The sequence below is a fragment of the Nicotiana sylvestris genome, chromosome 7 (genome assembly GCF_000393655.2).
Source record: "Nicotiana sylvestris chromosome 7, ASM39365v2, whole genome shotgun sequence".
NCBI lineage: Eukaryota > Viridiplantae > Streptophyta > Magnoliopsida > Solanales > Solanaceae > Nicotiana > Nicotiana sylvestris.
Genome location: NC_091063.1, coordinates 9,361,075 through 9,383,654, shown reverse-complemented (window position 1 = coordinate 9,383,654; position 22,580 = coordinate 9,361,075). Strand labels below are relative to the sequence as shown.

General features: G+C 35.6%; 1 protein-coding gene across 1 annotated transcript; it reads right to left on the bottom strand.

Moving 5' to 3' along the window:
* Positions 1-8,828: 8,828 nt before the first annotated feature.
* LOC104244927 (probable flavin-containing monooxygenase 1) lies at positions 8,829-12,250 on the bottom strand. The gene is made up of 5 exons (XM_070150978.1): positions 11,751-12,250; positions 11,007-11,247; positions 10,013-10,191; positions 9,562-9,914; positions 8,829-9,361 (listed from the first exon to the last, which is right to left on the bottom strand). The coding sequence occupies exons 1-5, from the start codon at positions 12,195-12,197 to the stop codon at positions 9,019-9,021; spliced, it is 1,563 nt and encodes a 520-aa protein (XP_070007079.1). The 5' UTR covers positions 12,198-12,250; the 3' UTR covers positions 8,829-9,018.
* Positions 12,251-22,580: the final 10,330 nt, after the last annotated feature.

Here is a 22,580-nt window from a genome sequence, read left to right as displayed (position 1 = left end):
ACTTGGGGGTCTTGAAACCCGTTGGTAGGTGCACATGAGGGAACATGCACAGGTCGGCATAAGAGACGCTCTTTTGTCCACTCAATCCTTGCATATTCTTCAAACTTTGTTCGAGGCTCTTCATCCTTTTGGCAATCTCATTTTGCTCTTCAAATCTGGGGTTCTGATCCTGCCCGGGTGCAAGCTCACACTGAGGCAGTAAAGGATTAATGTTGGTAGCGAACCTAGTTGGTTCCATTGAGAACGATGGGGCTTGGAATGTAAAAGATGATGAGTCAAAGCTTGGTTTGTATGTGGTAGGTTGTGCCGTAACCGGGCAAGGCGATGCAGTAAAGATGTTCATGCTTGCATCAGTGGCCGACATTCGGGGATGAGGCTCAGAAGGTGATCCAGCAGAGAAGGCGGAGGTGGCTGGGTACCCAAATGGAGTAGCAGGATAATTTATGGGGACATTGGACGTTCCACTTGACCTGGAGAATAATTCAGGGAATCCGGGGACGACACTTGGCGGCTCTTTCCCGTTGTTCCAGTCGTCTAGCATTTCCAACATGCGGAGCCGTAGGATTCTATTTTCCTCCGCAGTTGCGGATTCAGGTGTGAGGACGGCTGAGATTGAGCTCTCCTCAGAGACGGGGACTGTTTGGAATGGAATTTCCGAAGACATTTCCACACTTCCTTTTGACCTGGTGAAGTAAGTGTGAGTACTGCTTCTGGTCCTAACAACAGGTAGTTGAACACCTCTCCTTGACCTGGTGAAGTATGAGTGCGAGGCCAGACTTTCACCAAACCAACCGTCTTTTCAAAAACCCTGAAAAAAAAATGCTCAATGACAAACGCACGATTAATTTTGCAGCAAATAATAGATAGTTAATCTCACGTTGGGCATGATGCACCTATACAGTTAAGTGGACTACTATATGTTTGCTACGAGAGCATGCGTCATTCCGGCATTTTTCTCTTATTAGTTTTTTTTCCCCTTTTTTTTCTTTTCTTTTTCTCTTTTGTTTTCCTTTTATTTTATTTATTATATATATATATATATATATATATTTTATTATTTTTGTAGTAAAAGAAATGCGACCGGATCCGATGAGGATTGCCTACGTATCACGATGCCTACGTGAATCAGATCATTACGTAGTTCGAAAAACACAAATGAGCGTAAAAGAAACAACCTCTTTATTGTTGAAATGTTCTATTACAAGCTACATTTGAAAAAGAAAAAGCAAACTCCGAAAATAAACCTAGACTCAAAATAGACTGAAAATCACCTTGATGAAAAAACAGGCAGAAGATGCTAAAATACAGATTTGACCTACGAATGCATTATGGTTTTAAAAATTGGTTTCCGCGGGGCATCGTTCGGCCTCGCCGCGGTCCTAGGCGTGAGATCCCTCTCAAGTTGCTCCAGTTCGTGCATAGTATGCTTGACATAAACCATTACTGCCGAGGGAAAGGTAACACTGGACATGTTCTCACATCGCAGACATCGTCTGGTGATGGCATGTGCAATGGCTTTGATCCTATCTCTGGTTTGCTTCTTTTTTATGAGTAGGCGTTTTATCTGATCGCTGCATATTTCGAATACTTGAATATCCTGTATATGCTGATGCTCCAATCGCCGTACTTCCAACTTCATCCGGGCTATTGAGTCATACCAGTATCTGCTCTCAATTTGGAAATCCTTGGCCTGACTAGCTGCTTTGATCTCAAGTGCTGCCATCTCTCTCTTTATTTTAGCAACAGTCTTCTCGTGGTCGCTTTCCAATTGATTCAGGTATCTGCGATGCTTATCTGCTCTTGTATCCCACTGTGCCTTGAACTCTGCTATGATGTTTTCAGATCTCTCCAAGCCATCTCGCCATTCCCTGATTTCACCTTTTAGCCCTTTTATCAGCTGCTCGTCCGATCGACACCTTGGTTGTCTATCTGCATCCAACCTTATCTGTTTGATCTGGGCTCTGAGCATTTCATTTTCTTGAGTTAACCTGTTCCGCTCTCCCAGATCGGTAGCAATTTGCACGTTGTGCTCGTATTTCATGCCTTCTACCTGTTGCTTTAATCTGCTGATTTCGGCACAATAACCTCTTTCCTTTGCTAACCAATCCCAATGCCTTTGGGATGACTCGGTGAAATCCCGGATGTGGGGTCTCTTAGCTGGCCTTTCATGCTCGAGTTCCCTTCTATACCATGCAAGGTAACCTGGCGCCGTTTCTCCCTTGGCTCGATCCCGCACGCAAGTATCTGATTTCAAATATTGACCCTCATTCCAGATTTGGCGAATCTTCGCTTCTGGGAACTGTCCGTTAGGACTTATCTCAACTGTTTGAGCGCTGAGATCTTCTTCATGAGGTACTGTCTGGCACCTTCCGAACTGTCTCAACACTCGTCCGGGTGCGTAAGGTTGAATGCTCTTAAGCCCCATCAGCAAGAAATGAGTTTTAGCCGCCGACATATATAAGATCTCATCAACAGGCAACCATCCCAACGTCCATTGTATTTGGCTGGCAGTAAGAGCTTGCAAGAACGAGGTCCATGCCAGGACTCCTTTGGGCCAAATGATCTCTCTGGTTCTCGTGTAAGATTCTTCTATGCGGGTCTTTTCCGGGGAACCATGGCTCAACATCCCGGAATGATGGCAGAGGTGCTCGGTCATCCATATCTGTAGGAGCAAGTTACAACCTTCGAAGAAATTTCCCCCAGCTCTACAAGCTGTGAGAGCTCGAAAGATGTCAGATACCACCATTGGCGCGAGAGTGCTGCCACTTTGCGTGAGTAAAGTGCTGGCGACCCCAGATATCTTCAAATCAATGTTTCCATCTTTTCTCGGAAATACCAGAAGACCCAGAAACGTTATCATGAACGCCACCCGTCTGTGCTCGTCCCACTTCTGACGAACTCCTTTGCTGCACAGTTTGTTGATTGGATTATTGAATCCCCCCTCGTGACCGTATCTATCATATATGAAGCATGGAGTACAGAATCCGGCTGCTAGATCCGGGTTGTGGACTGTTCTAGGTATTTTCAATGAATCCAGGAACCGATGTACCGTGACGACTCTTGGGGCGACCAAGTATTTTTCCCTCAACGGAAGTTCAGTATTCCCGATGTATCCGGCCATTTCTTCCAAAGTTGGGGTGAGCTCAAAATCAGAGAAATGGAAAACATTGTGCGCCGGGTCCCAATAGGTAATCAAAGCTCTTATGATATCTCCCCGAGGCTGGATTTCCAACAGACCCACAAGACCTTTCAAATATTTCTTAACCTCATTTTGTCCTTTAACACCTAGATCATTCCACCATAGCCGTAACTTGACAGGGATTTTGGTCATTATTGAAAAATGTTCATTTTGCATCGTGCTCATCCTGCACATTTATTAAGGTGATTTTAACAAAATTGACTGACTCAAAAAAAAAATATATTTTTTTTACAGAGAGGATCAAGCTTTGACCACGGCCTTTAAACACTTTGGAGACAAAGATTTTAAGGCTGTGCGGGTCTAAAAAAACGCTAAACAAAACCCAAAGGTGGCTGTTTATGCAAAGTCAGCCTTCCGGCGTCCCTTTCGGGAACATTCAGCTATTTATGATAAAACAACGTCACCTGACTTATTTACGACTCTATTAAAAATTTGACACATCTTTTATTTATTTATTTACTGATTTTTGGCTATTTAGAAAAGTGGGGTTGAACCCGACGAGGGTTGCCTACGTATCTCACATCCGGTGAGAATCAAACCGGCGTAGTTCGGGAATATTGTAAAAATAGGAAAAATCGAATAAACCTAGAAATCAGGAATACGTATTTTTTATATTTTTTTTTGTTTTTGAAAAGAGATAAAGATTAAAGGAACTATATTTTTTTTTATATATTTTTTTTATTTTATATTTTTTTTTCTATATTTTTTTTTTAGAAAAAATTTGGACTATTAGTCTGAATTCGTAAAAGGGGCACTACAAAAGAAACAACACATTTTTAAATTATGAATTTTCGATTTTTTTTTTTTTTACTTTTAAAATAAATACCTTTTCTTCTTTTTTTTTTTTGATTTTTGAAAGTGATAAAAGAAGAAAAAAAAATTATATATATATTTTTTTAACAAGTCTCAATAAACAAAACAGTTTTTTTTTAGAAAAATTCCGGCGAGGTTTTGACACTACTTGGACATTGGTTTTATTTTCCAAAAATAAGTAATTATCTCCCCTACGCTGCTATTTTCCCTTTTTTTTTAAGAACCGGTCGACATGCGGAACCGAAGCAAATAAATGCACAACACAGATAGGAATGCAGCATGATGGTCTTTTCCATTTCAGGTTGCCTGTCCTAGACGGACCCAACCCCTGTGTTGAGTCCCCTAAGTCAAATGCAATGTGATGCAAATAAGCGTTCCTACTAGGGATCCGGCATGAAGTTTCGTTATACTAGGTTTAAACCTTGGTATTTGCTCTAGACTGTGTACCCGAGCGGACAACTCGAGTCGAGGAGGGGGCTACGTACCGGGGACCCGCGAGATCGTCCGGCTTTGTAACTTGTCCGACCTCTTTCTTATTTCAGGTATTGACACTAACAGAATAGGGAGTCTCGACCAGCGAGCTTCTCCCCGGAGGTAAGAAAAGAAGGGTTTCGGCACAGTTTATATACAGTTCAGATAATATCAAAAGCGGTAAAAGACAACATTTAGCACTTTTATGCAAAACATGTAATAAAGATCAGATAATAAGCCAGATATAACAATTATTCTAAGCTCGAATTCTTGGACCCTGAACCAGTGGTTCTGGGTCAGCGTCCCCAGCAGAGTCGCCAAAGCTGTCTCACCTCCTTTTTGCGCGCCCGCCCCGAAGGGTTAAATGCGCGAGGGAGTTTTTCCAATTTAAGTGACAATATTCGAAATGGGATTATTTATTTAATTCAGAGTCGCCACTTGGGAAAGGTTTGGCTTTTGGTGTCCCAAGTCACCGGTTTATCTTGAATCCCAAATCGAGGAAATTTTCGACTTTTCCAAATGAAGTCTGCGAACCAGAAATTCTAAGTAAGGAATTCTGTTGACCCGAGGGAAGGTGTTAGGCACCCTCGAATCCCGTGGTTCTAGCACGGTCGCTTAAATTGTTATAATGGCTAAATATCGGATTTAAATACATGTTGTGACTTATGTGCTTTTATTAAGTTTAAAACCGCTTTTATTATTATCATTTATTTTTATAGAATTGCAACGTCATGAAAATGCATCTCGAACCACGTCACAATCAATGCACCCGTAGTTGTTAACACATTTCGACTCCGTTGAGATTTGGATTCGGGTCACATCAATGTGCACCCGAGTTTAAGAAGGTTAAATTATTAAAGGTACGCCTAAAGCAACTAGCGTATTGTTATTTTAGGAAGAGGCCGTGAAGGTTCATTAAACGACCAAATCCAAAGTCTAGTCAATGGTTATGTATTTTATTGAGGGCCCCGGCAGTTTGTGATTTATTTGGCGAGGCTCGTCTCATTTTTATTTTAAAGGATAAACCTATAGTGACTATATTTTCTATTAAGTTTATTTCCAGAGATAGAAGAAAGGAAAGTGTGTGTGCTAATTGAAGTATATACTTCAGCTTAAACCAAACTCCTGTCAATTTTGATTGATTACTTTTAAAGTAAAAAAGACGTCATGCCTTTTACGAAAATGATTTGGTCGAATAAAAGATTACATATGAGATAGATGAAATGCAATACTTAATCCGAACATTTCTTAATTTGAACTTAACTGAACTTATTTGAACTAGGTTAAAGGATAACTGGCGAAGTAAAATGCTTTAATTTGACAAGGAATCATATACGAGTTAGCGAAATACAACGTTTAGTCTGAGCATTTCTTGTATTGAACTTAACCAAACTTATATGGACTAGTCTTACTAAAAAAAAAACTAAATGAAACAGAAAACAGTATTGTGTAAAGTCGAAATATGCATACTTATACTAACAAACAATTGTCGAGCTCAAATACAAAGGGGTGAAACTCAGTCGGCTATCAGTATACTCTTTTGAACTATTGAAACATAAGCTAAATCAATTTCCACAAGGCCTGTTAATGTACTATGAATATTACAGCAAATGCTTGAACTTCTTCAACCTTTTTCATTTCATGCTTTCAGACTGTTCCAATTACATCAATATGGGACTTGAAATGTGTACCTGAAAATGCTGAAAGTGCAAAGGAGAAGGAGAAGAAGATGGGAATCAGCAGCAGCCAAAAGGCAGAATTAACAGTAGCAGCAGGACAAAATGCAGCAGCAATAGCGAGCAAGATAGCAGCAACAATCAGAACAGCACAACAGAAAGGATTCTGTTGCGAGATGGAACTAGAGTTGAAGGAGAACAACTCGATGAAACAGCACACAGTGCGATACTCCAGACAGTCCAATTCCGGAATATACCAATGCAGCAGAACACTAACAATAATCTCGATTGAAATTTAGAAGAAAGAACACTGCCTAACGTATTGGCAATAAATGAACTTCAGACAAACAAGACCAAGTTTCTGATTTCTTAATCTGTTTTCTCTCTCTCTTGCTCTCTTTCTATTCCTGTCAACTCTCTCTTTTCTTTCTATCTTCACAGTGTGTGTGTGTTTCTTTTCTATCAGCTCTTAAGGTCTAGAGTGTGTATTTTCTTTCCCCTCTCTTCTCTTCTCTCCCCCAGTCTATCAGATGTTTTTCTATCCCTCCCTGTCTCCTAATTCTGTCCCTCTTTTATAAGCCTAAACCTCAGCCCTTTATCAGCCTGTTGGATTAATCAAATACCCCTCCCATGTGCTGCCCCTTTTCAGTTCCACTTAGCTAATTAAGTATTAACCCCATCAATATTCCCTGGCAGGCTTTCCTTTCCTATTTTATTAACTAAAAGCAAGCATGGGCAGTAGAATATATCTGACAGCATATGCTGTCAAACCATTTCTAAATCAAAAGCCCTTTGTACAGGGACCAGGCTGTGCACAATGCACATGCTGTGCACAAGTGCACATGCCATCAATTCAGATTTTAGTTACAGACCAAGCCTTAGGTTTCTGAAATCATATTAACGACTATAATTAACAGGACTTGGTTCTTAATTGATTCAGGCAAATGTTCAACAGAAGCAACTCGATTTGTTATTGTTTGGACAGTTGAAACTAATTGACGACACATGTCGACTCGACTATATTAGCATTAACACATACAATCGTAGCCAAAAATCAGACATTTAACAGTATCACATAAGGGGTTCATTTTGCAATGTCAAACAGAAAGGCCCTAAGAACTAAATGAATGACCAGTTACGGATTCAATTGAACATACATTTATACACACGCATTATGAAGAAAGAAACTGACTGAATACAGAGGTCCGGCCAAGGTGGACAATAGCAGTTCAAAAACACAAAACAAAAAGTTTGGCCATGCAGACAGGCCTTTAACAACACACAAACATACGAACTGAAATAAAGAAAAGAAAATTAACTCACCTTAAAACAAATCAGGAAAAATCCACTGGCGTTTGGACGGACCTTCTTTAAGGTTGAATGGACTTTTAAACGAAGTGTTTCTCGGATGAGAAACACCTCGATTAAGGTCCATTGGGCCTTAATCTCTTCAGTTTGAACAAAGCACGGAACATGCACAGGGAAAACTAGAGTTCAAAAACTTAGATTTGGGATTCGTGTTTCCCTGGTTAGATTCGGACCAAACCAAGTATGGTTTGGTCACGAGGGGGGCCTGGGGAGTGTCTGGTATGATTTCAAGGCAGATCGGTGTAGATTAGGTTCCGACTCGAATCTTCAAATGAAGATTCGAGAAGGCGGGATAGGAATTCGAGGTATGTGGTTGGTAGATTTGGGTTCAGGACGTCAAGGGGGTTCTATGGTGTTAAGGGGAAGGTCACCGGCGTTCATGCCGCCGGTTTTCATGGTGGGGGATACTAGGGCGGCTCTAGGGTTTGGGGGTTGTGGTGAGGACGACGAAGGCTGGGGTTTGGATAGGGGGCAGGGTAGTGTTAGGAGTTTATATAGTTAGTGAGCAAATGGATCCTGGCCGTTGGATGAGATGAGATGAAGGGCCAGGATCCTTTGGCTAACCAGGGACGACGTCGTTTCAAGGATAAAGGTTTGGGGTCGGTCCGGGTGAGACGGGTCGGGTTTGTTGGTGGGTTACGGGGAATGTGATCTTGGCCGTTGATCAATTTGAGATCAACGGCCCAGATCAGACTGCAGTAAAACGGTGTCGTTTGGAAGGCCCCCTGAGGCCAGCTGGTCTGGACCGGGTTTGGGCTGAGTTTGTTTGGGCTTGTTTTGTTTTAAAAACCGGACTGGCCCAAGTCCGAAACTCCTTCTTTTCTTTTTTTTTCTTTTTAATTCCTTAAAATAATTTGCCAAATAATACCATGTAAACATTGGACAACAATTATCACACAATTAACATTTAATTATACTAAACACTTAATGACAAAATACAATGAAGGACGCACATATTTTATTTTTCTTTTAATAAACAGATTGCGGTTCACACGACATATAGACATATATTTTTTATATTTTTTTTGAATAAAACAACCATGGGCAAAATCAACAAATAACTAGCAAAAAATGCCACGTAAAAATCCAGCAAATGTACAGTAAAAACCAATTGCTATTATTTTTTTTTTCTTTTGGAGTGATTGTCGCGTAAAACAAAAATCACGTGCTCACAGATGGTATACTAAGTTGCAAATGAAAATGGAGTTACTCAAGTGATCTCGAAATATTAAGTGGTCAACTGGTAGAACTTGATTCAAAAGAACCTTTATTCTTCCTTTTGTACTAATAAAGACAGAAGCTTTAGTCCTAAGCTGAGGTATTCTACATTTTTGGATACCTCGCTTGAGACCGTTCATACATGTGATGTTTATTTATTTTCTTTTTACCTCTCTTTCTAATCAGAGAAATATACTACAACATAAGCAGATACATGAAATAACAAACTACTACATAAATAAGCAGGATATTTTCAGATTTTACTGAATTTGGTTACTTCCCCCATGCATAATCTTGGCTGTTGTAGGGACTAAAGGCTTCAGCCAACCAATTCTTCTTCCTCCAAGATTGCCATCCCATCTCTTCACAGATTTCATCACTATGATTTATACTGAAAGTGGAAATGCAATTTCTCTTATAGAATCTTGTTGTCCTCTTCATAATCTCCATCTCTTGTGTTACCTGTTCAAGCATTTTCTCGACAGATGGAAGCTTAAATAGATCATCTACTAGTCGCGACAGCCATATGCAACGTATCTCAGCTGAATGCAGGTTTGAAACACTTTCAAGATATCCCACGAAAGCCATATTTGGAATCAATGGATGAACTGTACCCCTGTTAAGGAATTGGAAAATAAAAAAATTTCAGTATTCACCATCAACTATCATGGGCGGTTCAATGAAATTTGTAGCCAAAAGCCAAGCTTTAAAGTTGGGGCCTAAAGACACTGCTTCACCAGCCTTACCCTCTAGCCGGCTCTATCAACATTATTTCTCTGGCTAGGAATAAATAGAAATGTTTCATTGCCTAATTACCTGTACAGCGGAATCATGCCAGAGGGAAACTCTAGCAGACTGCGAAAGGGATCTGGTAATATATCTCTGAGCTTTTTCTTCCCATCAAAACCAGTTGCAAGAATGACAACATCAGCTTCCAATTTGGTTTTGTCCTCAAATTCGATTCCCCCTTCCCAGAACCACCATTTTGATAACGTTCTTTTGAACGAGATTTTACCCTTATCAGCCTCAGTGAAGAAATTATGAGGCAAGATAGCCATTTGACAAGATGCATAGTCTTCCTCAAAGGGGTGTTCTGGTTTCAGTCCATACTTTTCCAGTGGAAGTTTCCATACTAAATAGGACTCAATTAACTTCGAAGCTCCTCTTCTCTGTCGCAATATATATTACATTATGTTAATCCTATGTGAAATGATGCACTATATTTCAAGAAACACACACACACACAAAAGAAAATAATGGGGCTGACCAGAGGTGAAAGCATGTGGCAAAGCAGTGTCCTGATCAGGCCTTGATTGGGTCTTGAATGGAGGAACTGAGAAGATCGAGTAGAATAGAACAAGTAAAATGGTAAACCCCAAATAGAATAGTGTGGAACTGTCCAATGCAATGTCCTTACTACCATCGTACAAGCTTGCCCTTCAGGTCCTACAAAAGAAAAAAAATGAAAGAATTACTTTTAAACCTTGAAATTTATTAATCCGTTGACCACGTTTGCTTAGGTCAAATTAAAGTCCTATCTTCAATTCTAATGGGAAAATTCTAAATATTTAATGCGTGTGACCTTGAAAGAAAAATATACGTATGATGCAGTCCTGAAGTCGAAGCATGAGACTTGAAAAATCAAAATACTATGCTTTTGACATTTATTCTCTGGTCCCTTTTTTTGTCACATTTTTAGAAGAAACTAAAATAATTGTAAAGTTGAGACTTACGTGGACAGTTATGAGTATGTTGGAGTTGATTAATCAATATGATAACTACAGCAACAGCTAGCATTTTCATGCAATATAAGAATAGTACTCATGTCAACAACCACAGTTTAATTTCCTTTACGATTTTGACAAACTAACGTCCCTCTCTTTGCCTGCTTTTGGACATTACATATTTTTTTTTTGTTTTTTATATTATATTATGCTGATAGTTGTAACAATATCTAGTTGCTGGTCAAGATTAAAGGAGAAACTATGCATTGAACACAAATCTTTTTTTGGGTTTCCCATTGTCCGTTATCCTCATTGGTGCCCGACTAAATCCGGATTCGCACCGGAAAGTTCCCTATTAGGGGATAAAACACTCCTTAATAAAGGCGACTCCATACTCAGGGTTTCGAACCCACCTTTGGTTAAGGATAAAGGACTACTTACCACTCTACCACAAAACCTTTATCGGTGAACAGAAATCTTTGTTAAGTAGTACTGTATTCTTTGATGTATGAATATATAATGGACAGAAAATTTTACCTTGATTTGCTTCAGCACATTCAACAGCAAGATCTATTGCTGATTTTTTATAGCCCACCACCACAACTTTCTTCCCTTTCAGAAGCTTAGTAGATGCTTCTTGATCAAGTTTAGAGTAATCAAGAGTATGCAGAACTTGACCCTTGAACACTTCTGGTCCTTTTTTCTGTGGAAAATTTGGCATATTTGGTATATCTCCATATTTTCCAGTGCACATCACCAAAAACTCGAACGCATACCGCTGAAAAAAGAATAAAACATTAAATGAGCAATTTACGTTAGATCCATTCTTCTTAATTTTATTGAAAACTAAGAAAGAAAATGAAATATAATAACATGTATACTTTAGGTCAACAACAACAACAACAGACCAGTGAAGTCCGATCGATAAGTGAGGTTTGGGGAAGATAGTATGTACGCAGACCTTACTCTTGCCTTTGAAGGGTAGAGAGGCATATCTATTTTCTGGTTAAATACATTTTACGAGATGTTTTTCCATACTTTCCGCATTCAACATTCAGTTCTAGCTATTTCTGCACCTTCTAATCGACCTGAACAACATATATATACGTTTGTTTCCGATAGACATTCGGCTCAAGAAAGATGGAAAGAAATAGTAGAAATAGCAATATCAACGATAAGGGGCAGAAAGATAATAACAACAAACTAAGAGCCAGAAAATAGATGGAAGGAACATGCAACATATACTTTAGGTATATGTTAAAAATGAAGAGAAAGAAGAACCTGTAAGGTTTCAGATTGATCATTGGTTTGGACAGCAACCTCCCAAACTGGATTGCCATTCAACAAACATCCATATTCAGCATTAATTTTAGCACCAAAATAATTCATTTGTCGATCACCAACGAACTTGATCTCCACCACCTTAGAGTTGAACTTGACAAATTTCAACACATCAAAATGTTGAGCATAGGAATACAAATATTCCAATATTTCCTCATAAGTAGGGAAACTCATATTATCCCTCTGACTCCATGGGAAATCAGAAAACTCATAGTCACAACGAGGAGTCTGCAATTTAGTAGACCTATATGAACAATGTTTCCACACTCCTCCAATACAATCCGTGGCTTCGAACACCATTGGCTCGTACTTGGCTAGCTGTTTAGCTGCTGCTATTCCACTTATTCCAGCTCCAATTATTCCAATTTTCGAACGGATAATAGCCATTAGAAAAAATAGTTATCTAGCTCGAGTATAATATAATCAAGGAAGAAATAGAACTTGAGCGTGTATATATTTTTGAGAGATTATAGAAAATGGGATGGTTTTGGACGTGAGGGTTTGAGGTGGTATTTATAGGAGTTTGCATGAGATGAGATGATCGATGTGAAATGAAGTTAGAAAAAGAGAGAGGTGATTGCTAGAAGGCACGTGCTTAGACTTGTAAGAATAAGTCCATAACAATCTTCATGTTAGCTAGGTACGTATTTGTAATATTAATTGTCAAATAGTTAAGTATTAATAAATTATTCTATAGATTTGTTGACATTTGCATTTTTGGCTATATTTTATTGTGTTGTAGTACTGATATTGTTGTTACGCGAAGATTGTTAGCTATGAAATGGAAATTTCATGAGTCAAATTTCTCTATCTGCTTCAAAAAAAAAAAATATCAGTTGAATTTCATTGCATCTTTCGTCCCTTATTTGCATCAAGAATATATTTGAAAATTTAAGTTTGCTTAAAATTTTCATAAAGTACATGCCTGGTAACACGTTGACCTTGCATTTTGGAGACAAAAAGAGCACAATTTTGAGATTGAGTAGGAAATTTTATTTTAGACAAAAAGATGTCATTTGTATGTGCATGTGTGTATGTTGCTTATTGTAATTGTCAGCAAGCATTATAGTAATATTCAAAGGAAGCAGACAAATAATTTTACAGAAAAATCGTAGAATGTTCTTTAATTAAATAATGAAAATCTTGAAATAATGTACTGATGGCTAGATATATTTTGCGTTGGCCTTTGTTATTTTAGTCATATTCTGGTACTAGTTAATTAACTGCATTTGGATCAAGCTCATTGATCTCCGTAAATTTCGTAAAAATTCGTGTTACTATCTTATTTTAAAGTATAAAAGGTTATAAATAACACGCTAGCTAATTACTTTAACTATATTATGTTTCAGTACACGTGTCCTTTGCTTTCTAACAGTGTGTTTGGCCAAGTTTCTCCGATCCTAGCAACACTTTGAAAAAAATGTTTTTTTTTCAAAGTTGAAGAATTTGGCCAAGCTTTTGGAAGAAGAAAAAATGCTTTGAAGGAGAAACAGAAGCATTTTTGGAAAAACAGAAAAAGTAGTTTCTCTCCCAAACAACTTTTGAAAAAAATACACTTAGAAACAGTTTGTATAATGTTGGCCAAACACCAATTGCTGCTCATAAATGTTTTTCAAGTTAATTAGCCAAACATAAACTGTTTCTCACCAATAGTACTTTTGAGAAAAAACACTTTTGAAAATTAACTAATTTTTATGACTTGCCAAATAGGCTATGAGTGACGGTGAGATTTTTGAAACCCAGGACCCCTTGCTTGGTCTACTATAATTTTTAAAGTATGTATTCGTTTCATCTCAAAGTTTAAGGTGTGATTAACACACTTATAATAATTTAATGTCTCAATATCTACCATTTACCACATGACTCTCACTTTAAGCTTGACCATAAAACAACAGTTAGTTAAATGTAACAATCCATGGAGTTTTCTAAGTAGAGCAAAGCACAAAAACAATGACATGTAATGGGAGAGAGACATGGAATTGATAGCTTGGAGGCAGAGAATTAAGAGAAAAAGCATGAACTATAAAGAAAAAGTTGAGAATTAATTAATAAGGTGAATCTTTAATTTCAAGATTTTCCGCAGCCCATGGGATCAAGGAATCAAATGAAACATCGCAGAAGATGAGAAGAAGCTTAAAGGGAAATGAGAGTCCTATATCCAATGTTTGAAATGTATTAACATAATGCAGGATATTCCAAGTCACTGCATTTGGGCTACTTAGAGAAAAGTAGAAGTATCTTTTAAGTATTGTACCCTTTTATTCTCTAGTCTCTCCTCCTTTAGTACAAGTCCTATCCAATTTTTTTTTCTGTTTCGTTCGATGTCTTGTATTTATATATATTGTATCCGGCCTTGTATTCAGTCGTTCTCTAGCCGATGGTCTATCGGAAACAACTTCTCTGTCCTTGCCGGGGTAGAGGTAAGATTGCATACATCTTACCTTCCCTAGACCCCACTTGTGGGAAATTACTGGATTTGTTGTTGTTGTTGTTTGTTGGTGGTGTCTTGTATTCATATTGGAGAACTCAACCAAAATTGAATTCACGCCGAAAAGTTTCACGCTGAAAGATACGCGTTCCCTAATATAAATGACTCCATATCCAGAGCTCGAAGCCAAAACTTCTCGTCAAAGATGACAGTCACACTTATTTAAGCATATGACATGTTCATCAAAAAGACAAATTAAAATTGTTGACGATGTTCCCTTCTTGTTAAACATAAAGGCATAATACGAATAGTATGATCATTACATTGTCCAAACAACTTATAAATTCCACAACATACTAGTCTTTTGAACATTTTAGTTGTTGTAAATTAAAGCTATCTAATCTTCATGCAATGGTTCAATGTATCAAATGATGCCGTGACATACATTTATCCTAAATGACTATATTACCGAAAATAACATGTCGAAGGAATACAGTTTTAGCATTTATTTTCCTGGCCTCTAAAAAGATAAAGACATCCGAATATAAGACGAATGTTTAATTTCTTCTCCGTAAATCTGTAATTTGATGTTTGATTTATTTTTATTATGTTATCTTTGTTAACCAGTGAAATACTGAGAGATAGTTCAGCGACAGAATTACAATCATATGAATTAGAGACTTTAATACATTGTAACGACCAGTAGATGCCATCTATTTAAAACTTGAATTTTACGTAATAAATAAACTTTGGACCATATGAAGGACTTACCTAGCTAAACTAGTAAGTTTGAAAAATATTCTAACCCAAGTCAAACTTGATCATCAAATAAAATAGGTAGAGTTAGAATTTTAACTTTATGATTTTTTGAATTTTAGTATAACGAGTTCAAGTATTAATAACTGAGTTTTAAATTTAATATATGTACATATTTAATACGTAATTTTTTTAAATACAAATATACTATTTAAGCAAAAATTACAAGATCCGACTGAATTCGTATTTGAGCGTCTACTTCCCCCTAAATAAAAACAGCCTGGATTGTAAACCCAAGACCTTGTACCTTGAACTTGATATTAGATTATTATGTGTAGGTAAAATGAAGTGTTGATTTTGATTTTTGACCCACGCTCGTTCGTTTCAATCTAAACACTTTGACTCAAGGGTTGAAGTCAGATAATTCTACTTTTCAAAACTGTGGAACAAAGTCAACCAAAAGGAATATTATTTTGATAAATTGCTCAACAGATTGCTTGAATAAGAACTGTGCTACCTACATCCACAATCGGACAGAACAAGAACTGTAAAACAAAAAAGAAGCAGCAAAATGGAAATTAGCTATGGCCTATGGGACAATATTATATAATTTCATGTTACCTTCAAAGAACCGCTTAGCTGACTACTATTTAACTACTCTCCCAGCTCCAATTTATGTGGCGGGAATTCGGATTTTGAGAGTCAAACGACTTTTCTTTAAAGTAATATTTTCATATACCTTTTCATTATTTTGAATTGTTAATTATTGTGATGTTGGTACTTTTTAAATAGTTTTTAAATTTTGTTTCAAAAATTTAAAGATTCTATATCTGAATTTACGGTCAAAATTAAGAAGTTTAAGCTTCGCCACACAAATTGAGGCAAAGGGAATATAAATTATTATCAACCTTTAAAGATAATGTCAAAGTTGAGGTGTGTTTTGTCTGAGTATCATCTCATCTAAAAGTTTAAACTACTAACGAAAAATAATAATTTTATTTACTAATTATGTCTCAATAAGCAAACGTGTTTTCATGCAAGATACGATCAACTCGTTCTTTATTTGCATAGCCACCCCAAACTCATGCATCTTATGAAGGTATTTAGGGTGAATATAACCTACTGGCTACAAGTTCATCTGAATTCAAACTTTTGACGTGGAGTGTAGATATATGTGGCTTGAGTGACCTATGACCATAGACACTATATCCCATAAATTAGAACAATATAGCAAAATATACATATTTCAAAATGAAAATTGCATTCTATTTTGGTTGTCAAGACTTGGTTAGACAGTAGTCCAGTATTGCCAAGGAATGACAGGGTCTAGCTCCCTTCTTTTGAAATTTGAAAGATTGCAGAATAAAGATATATTTCTAGAAGCATTAATTCCCAGATGACAGTCACCTAAAACTCTGAATATTATTCACAACTGAATTTGCCTAGCTAAATTCCAGCTGTGTGAACTCCAATATATATATATTTATCTCACACTTCTTCTCTCACTATAGGTGGAGTTAATGTTAAAAGGCAAAAAAAAAAAAAAAAAAAAAAAAAAAAAAACGGATTACTTTTGTTGTTGGAAGCTAACATCCGTTCCAGTGAATCGAAATGTCATTTAACCTGCAACAACTACATATTTAGTGTATTCCGACAGTGTCGGGTCTGAAGACGATAGAGTGTACGCAGACTTTACCCCTATTTCGGGTAGGCAGAGAAGGTGTTTTTGATATACCCTCGGCTAACCTAATCATTGAGTTATCATTACGTATATAGTTGATAACAACATGGGGATTCATGAACTGTGCCAGTTCAGTTGTGAAGATCCTTCCATTTTCTTGTAGTATTGACTAACTAGTCATAACAACCAAAATGGAGCAGTCTTCTTATTGAAATATATATACATTTGACTATTTGGTTTTGATTTATTGAATAGTACTGATTAGTTGCATGTGCCTATGGTCATTGTCCAGCCAATTTTTAATTTTATTCTTCTTCGTTGAGATTCAATGAGTCATACATTTAATAATTTTACTTTTTCCAAAATCCTGCATTATTAGTACTACGTTGCAAGAGTTTGGAGTAGTTACAAATATATTAAGAACAAGACCAACCATACTAATTTGGATTCTCTTTACGTATTGTGATTATATATACTCGTTATTTTAATTGTTAACTTCGTGTTTTGACCTTGCGAAGTTACCAAACATGATCATATAATATTATTCATATATAGCTAATTACCCAAAATTAATTCCTCTTAATTTGGTAGACTTTAATTTGTACTACAATTTCAGAGTCGAACAATTCTTTGACTTCAATCCTTGAGTCAAATGTTTAGATTGAACAGAAGTCATGGTCAACTTTTCATTTTCTACATACACTTAATCTAATGTCGTCCAAATACAAGAATTTGAATTTAATTTCAATCAGGGTGTATTTAATTTGTATACCAGGGAATAGGTAAAATAATTAAAAGTCTTTAGTCGTGAGTCGAGACACGAGAATGATCTCTATATATTTCTTTGATGATCAAACTAGACTTTGATTATATTATTTTACAAGCTTACATACAAGTCCAGTAAAAGTTTTACATATCTAGCTAGGTCTTTTCCATGGTCCAAAGTTTATTTATTATATATTTCAAGAGTCATGATTTTAATTGTGTTAGGGATATAGTGGATATGCCCTAGATCCAATATCATATTTGATGATTTGAACATATTTTTGTGAACGTCATTTGATATAAAATATATGGCATTTGATATTCTTTTATCATTGTTATTAACTGCTTGATTAATTTGATAAGGTCCTTGATTAAATTTTGAGACTTGACATTGTGATGGAGATCATGATAATGAGAGTGAATTAGTTTCTTATAGTTTAACCTAAATTTGTTCTTGATCGTAGGATTGTTAATTTGGACATTAGTAATCCGGTTAGATTAATATTTATGTGATAAAAATTAGTTATATCATTAATTGAATCACATAGATAGATGATGCATATAGAGATATGATCATTGAACCAACTCATTGGATAATTCCTAATGGTTAGAATTACCATAAACTTTCAATAAGATATTCTCTTGAAGAATGTGATGTAAAAGTTTCCTTTGACCTGAGATCGTCATAGTAATTGACAAGTTATTTATTGTGCTTTAATACTAGACACCTATGACCCTAGAGCGATAGTTGAAAGGATATTGAGTATGATTAAATACTTGTAGAATTAGTGGTTGATCAAGATGAAATCTGTCAACTCTTGGCAATGAGTTTAAGCTCCATGTTGTCATAAATTTTAAACGACCAAAATAAGACTTTGGCCAGAGCAATTAAATGAAAGAAGAAATGAGTTTCTTAGGTCATTCTATGGTCGATTATATTTGACATGAATACATAGTTGGTCGCCTATTTGAATTTGACAGTTGAACCATATCCTAGGGTGAACCAGAGCTATAAGGATAAAAGGAATTAATACATATTCTTCTAAGGGTTCTTGAGAGTAAATTGTATACTTCATGTTATCCGGCCGTTAAGGAGTGTTGCTAGACGCCACCCTTGATTGGTATATTGATATGATCAATTTACTACCGGCTTAGTATTGAACCTATGTGGTCACACACTAACGAATGTTCTGATCTTTGCTAAAGGATTAATTATTTTATTGTTTGGTAATTAAATTAAAGAATTTAATTAGTCAAAAAAATTTAGTTATTTTTTCAAATAAAATATTATTATATTCTTTGCTAGCATAGAGAATATAATTAATATTGTGAACAAATTGAATTTTTCTATTTGGAATAGAAAATTAAATGATATTTCTTGGTTGAAATATATATAATTAATATTATTTTATATTAGAGATGTATATAAAATATAATATCATAAAGAGTTATGAATTTCAATTGAAATTGGATTCACTGAAAGTCCTCAAGGACATTACGTGAAAGTCCTTTTCCTAAGGACGTTTCGGCATCTTACTATTTATGATAGGATTGTAAATTTTTCCTTAATTATTCCATAAAGTTTAATTTTGGAATTAAACTTTAACCTAAGTAAATTATCACCTCAACCAAATAGGAAAATGTTTTATGGGTGATGCTATATAAATGGTGATGGAAGAAAATTTGCCACAATCAAGTCTTGAGAAGAAAACCTACTTTGTGAAAGTGAGAATACAATACAACGCCAAGAGAAAAAGTACAACTGCAAGAAAAATATTTCTTGTTCTTCTACCTTTGAGTTGAGATTTTTGAGAAAAATTTCAGCACAATAGTTCGTTCAATTTGTTCGCGGGTTTCGTTGATCAAAGAGTTGATAGCAAGGATCGGTCTTGGTGTGGATACACATAGAGTCTTCGCACTATCGAAGAATTTGAAACGAGACTTTTTTCACCAGGTACATCTTAGATCCGATCTATTGTCATGTAAATAAATTTTAAACACGAAAAGATCTGCCTAGAATTGTTATTGTCTTCCGCTGCATATTGTGAACATCTATACGCAATCCTTCAGTGGTATCGGAGCCGTCGTTTATTGTGTCTAAAATTTATTTACGAAATATTTTAAGATTATATTTGAAGAGTTCAAACCATAATACATGTGTCTTGTGCAATAGTCAAATTGTTTGAATGCATATGGATTGATATTATTTTATTGTGAAAAAAATATGTATACATATAAGTTAAACTATTGAGATAGTTCGAACTTAAATTTGAAATTTTGTATTAGATATGACGGTAATCTATAACAGCTTGTTTGGATGGTTGTTACCTATTGTATTGTATCGTATTGTTACTTTAAATACAATGTTTGTTTTGATTGTTACTTAAATTTTATTGTATCATATCGTTAAATCCGTTTTAGGTAACGATGAAATGTGTCACTTCATGTTATGTAATGACCGATTTGGTGTGATCGCGTTGTTACCTTGTCCTTTTCTCTCAATCTCACCCGTCATTATTATTAAATAATTTTATTATCATTTACCTTACCTTTTTATATACCGTATCATAATCTTTCTTTATAATATTGCAAGTTTATTCATCATATTACTGGTGTGCGATATCATGAAACGACGACAAAACGATACAATCCATCCAAACATTGTATTCATCAAACGATACAGTACAATACAATACAATACGATACGATACATTATGAAACGATATGTAACAACTATCCAAACAAGCTGTAACATGTTATTAGATTCTATTGTTATTTTAATTATTATTAGTTCATGAGATGTTAATTAATGATAATATTTTGGCATGAATTCTTTTTATGTGATATATAAGATGAACATGTTAGAAGATTATGTCACGTGCTTGTTCGTTACATAATTTTGAATTATTTATTATATGTGATGTAAATTAATTTAGGACTAAGCATGTAGACAACTTGACCTAAATTCATGTGCTATAAAAGATTTGATCGTTATGTTATTAAAAGTTATTTTAATAACTATTTCCTCTTACTAAAATTTGAGTTCTTAAATAATAAAATATAAAATATTTTATTGTAAAGCTATCCATCAAAGTAAATAATTTTATTTATTTCTCGTTTATAAGGAGCGGCCTGACAACCAGGAGACTTATAGTTCGAGAATATGTTAAAATTATTTATTGCATTAGATGCATGAATTGAAAGAATTATTCAATTTTACACTAGACGCCTGGACTACCCGGGGAGTATAAAATTTAATAAGTTCTTTGCTATCATATGGTTGAACTCAACTATGCCAATAAGATCGACCTGACTACCAGGGGACTATTTGACATAGATCTATTTAAAAAAATTATATGGGGATACAATTGGTAAGAGTACCTACCTTTAAAATATATGTGAGAAATGACTTGACTTCTTAGGGGCTCATACATATTGTTAAAGGATTCCTTTACTCCACTAACAGAAATAAAACTTTTGTAAACTATAATGAGGGTAAATATTTTAAAATAATTAGTGAAAATATCATTTAGATAAAAGTCCATGTCTTTATGATATATGTAAATATGTTCTTATATTATTGCCCTTTTCTTTTCTATATTTTAGATTTCTCAATATGCATGTTATATCACTGCGTGAAATACTTGAGACCAATAAGTTGGTAGAACCAAACTTTGATGATCGGTATAGAAATTTGAGAATTATTCTCATGCATGAAAAGCTCATTGATGTGATCGATAAGCCTGCAAAGATAATCCCACCAGAGAATGATGTTCAAGGCACCAAGGTTTATCAGAAACACTTGGAAGAATGCGTTGCTATTAAACACATCATTCTCGCTTCTATGAGTTTTGAACTCTAGAGGAAACATCATAATATGGATCCAACTGCAATCATTGAATATCTTAAAAAGATGGTTGATACACAGTTGGACATTGAAAACTCTCCAGTTGGACCCCTTGTCAATCATATGATTGTTCTTACTGTAGAACATGAGAAGTTGGGGTACAAGCTTGGTAAAGAGCTTTCTAAAGATTTGATCTTGCAGTCACTATATGATGCTGAATGTTTTCACTGTAAGAACAAAGGGCATTGGAAGAGAAACTGCAAGGAGTATCTTGCAACTCTAAAGGACAAGAAACAAGGTGAGACATTAATGAAAAATATTTTCAATGTTTCTTTAGCTACTACTAATTCTTCACTGTGGGTATTAGATACTGGCAGTGGTTATAACATCTGTAATATGTTGCAAGGGTTCATGATAAGTAGGAGGCTAAAGAAAAGAGAAGTTAATCTACAAGTTGGAAATGACACAAAAGTTGCGGCCGTAGCTGTAGGATCAATTTCTTTAATAATGCCTACAGGCAAAGTACTTATGTTGGATGATTGTTATTACGTTTCTAAATTTGTTTCGAACATAATTTCAGCTACTATATTAGACAAACGTGGTTTTCGCGTTAATATAGACAATGGTATTTGCTCTATTTATTATAGTGATAATTTATATGTGAATGGTTATCTCCAACATGATGTTTATGTCTTACCTAATGTGAATACTAATTCGATTATGCATGTTTCAAGTCTTAAGAGGAAAAGAGATGATAAAGTAAATCATACATACCTTTAGCATTGTAAGCTTGGTCATATTGGAGAGAAAAGAATTAACAAGTTGTACAAGGAAGGGTACCTTGACAAATATAATTTTGAATCATATCCAACTTGTGAATCTTGTCTCAAAGGAAAAATGACCAAATATCCATTTACTGAAAGTGGAGAAAGAACTTCTGAATTATTGGGACTAATTCATACAGATGTTTGTGGGCCCATGAAAATTCAAGCTAGAGGTGGATATTCTTACTTCATCACCTTCACTGATGATATGTCAAGGTATGGATTTGTGTATCTTATGAAACACAAATATGAATCTTTTGAAATCTTCAAAAGGTTCCATAGTGAAGTTGAGAAACAGACATGCAAAAGTATCAAAGTATTAAGGTCTGATAGAGGTGGAGAATATCTTAGTGAAGATTTTACTGGTATCTAAAATAGAATGGGATTCTCTCTCAGTGGACACCTCCAAAGATACCACAACACAATGGTGTGTCTGAAAGGAGAAATCGAATCTTATTAGATATGGTGA

Coding starts and splice junctions, on each gene's coding strand:
- LOC104244927 (XM_070150978.1), bottom strand. CDS start 12,197: ATGGCTATTATCCGTTCGAAAATTGGAATAATTGGAGCTGGAATAAGT. Junction 11,248..11,750: donor ATCAATCTGAAACCTTACAG/GTTCTTCTTTCT, acceptor TTCTTTTTTCAG/CGGTATGCGTTCGAGTTTTT. Junction 10,192..11,006: donor ATGTGCTGAAGCAAATCAAG/GTAAAATTTTCT, acceptor TTTCTTTTGTAG/GACCTGAAGGGCAAGCTTGT.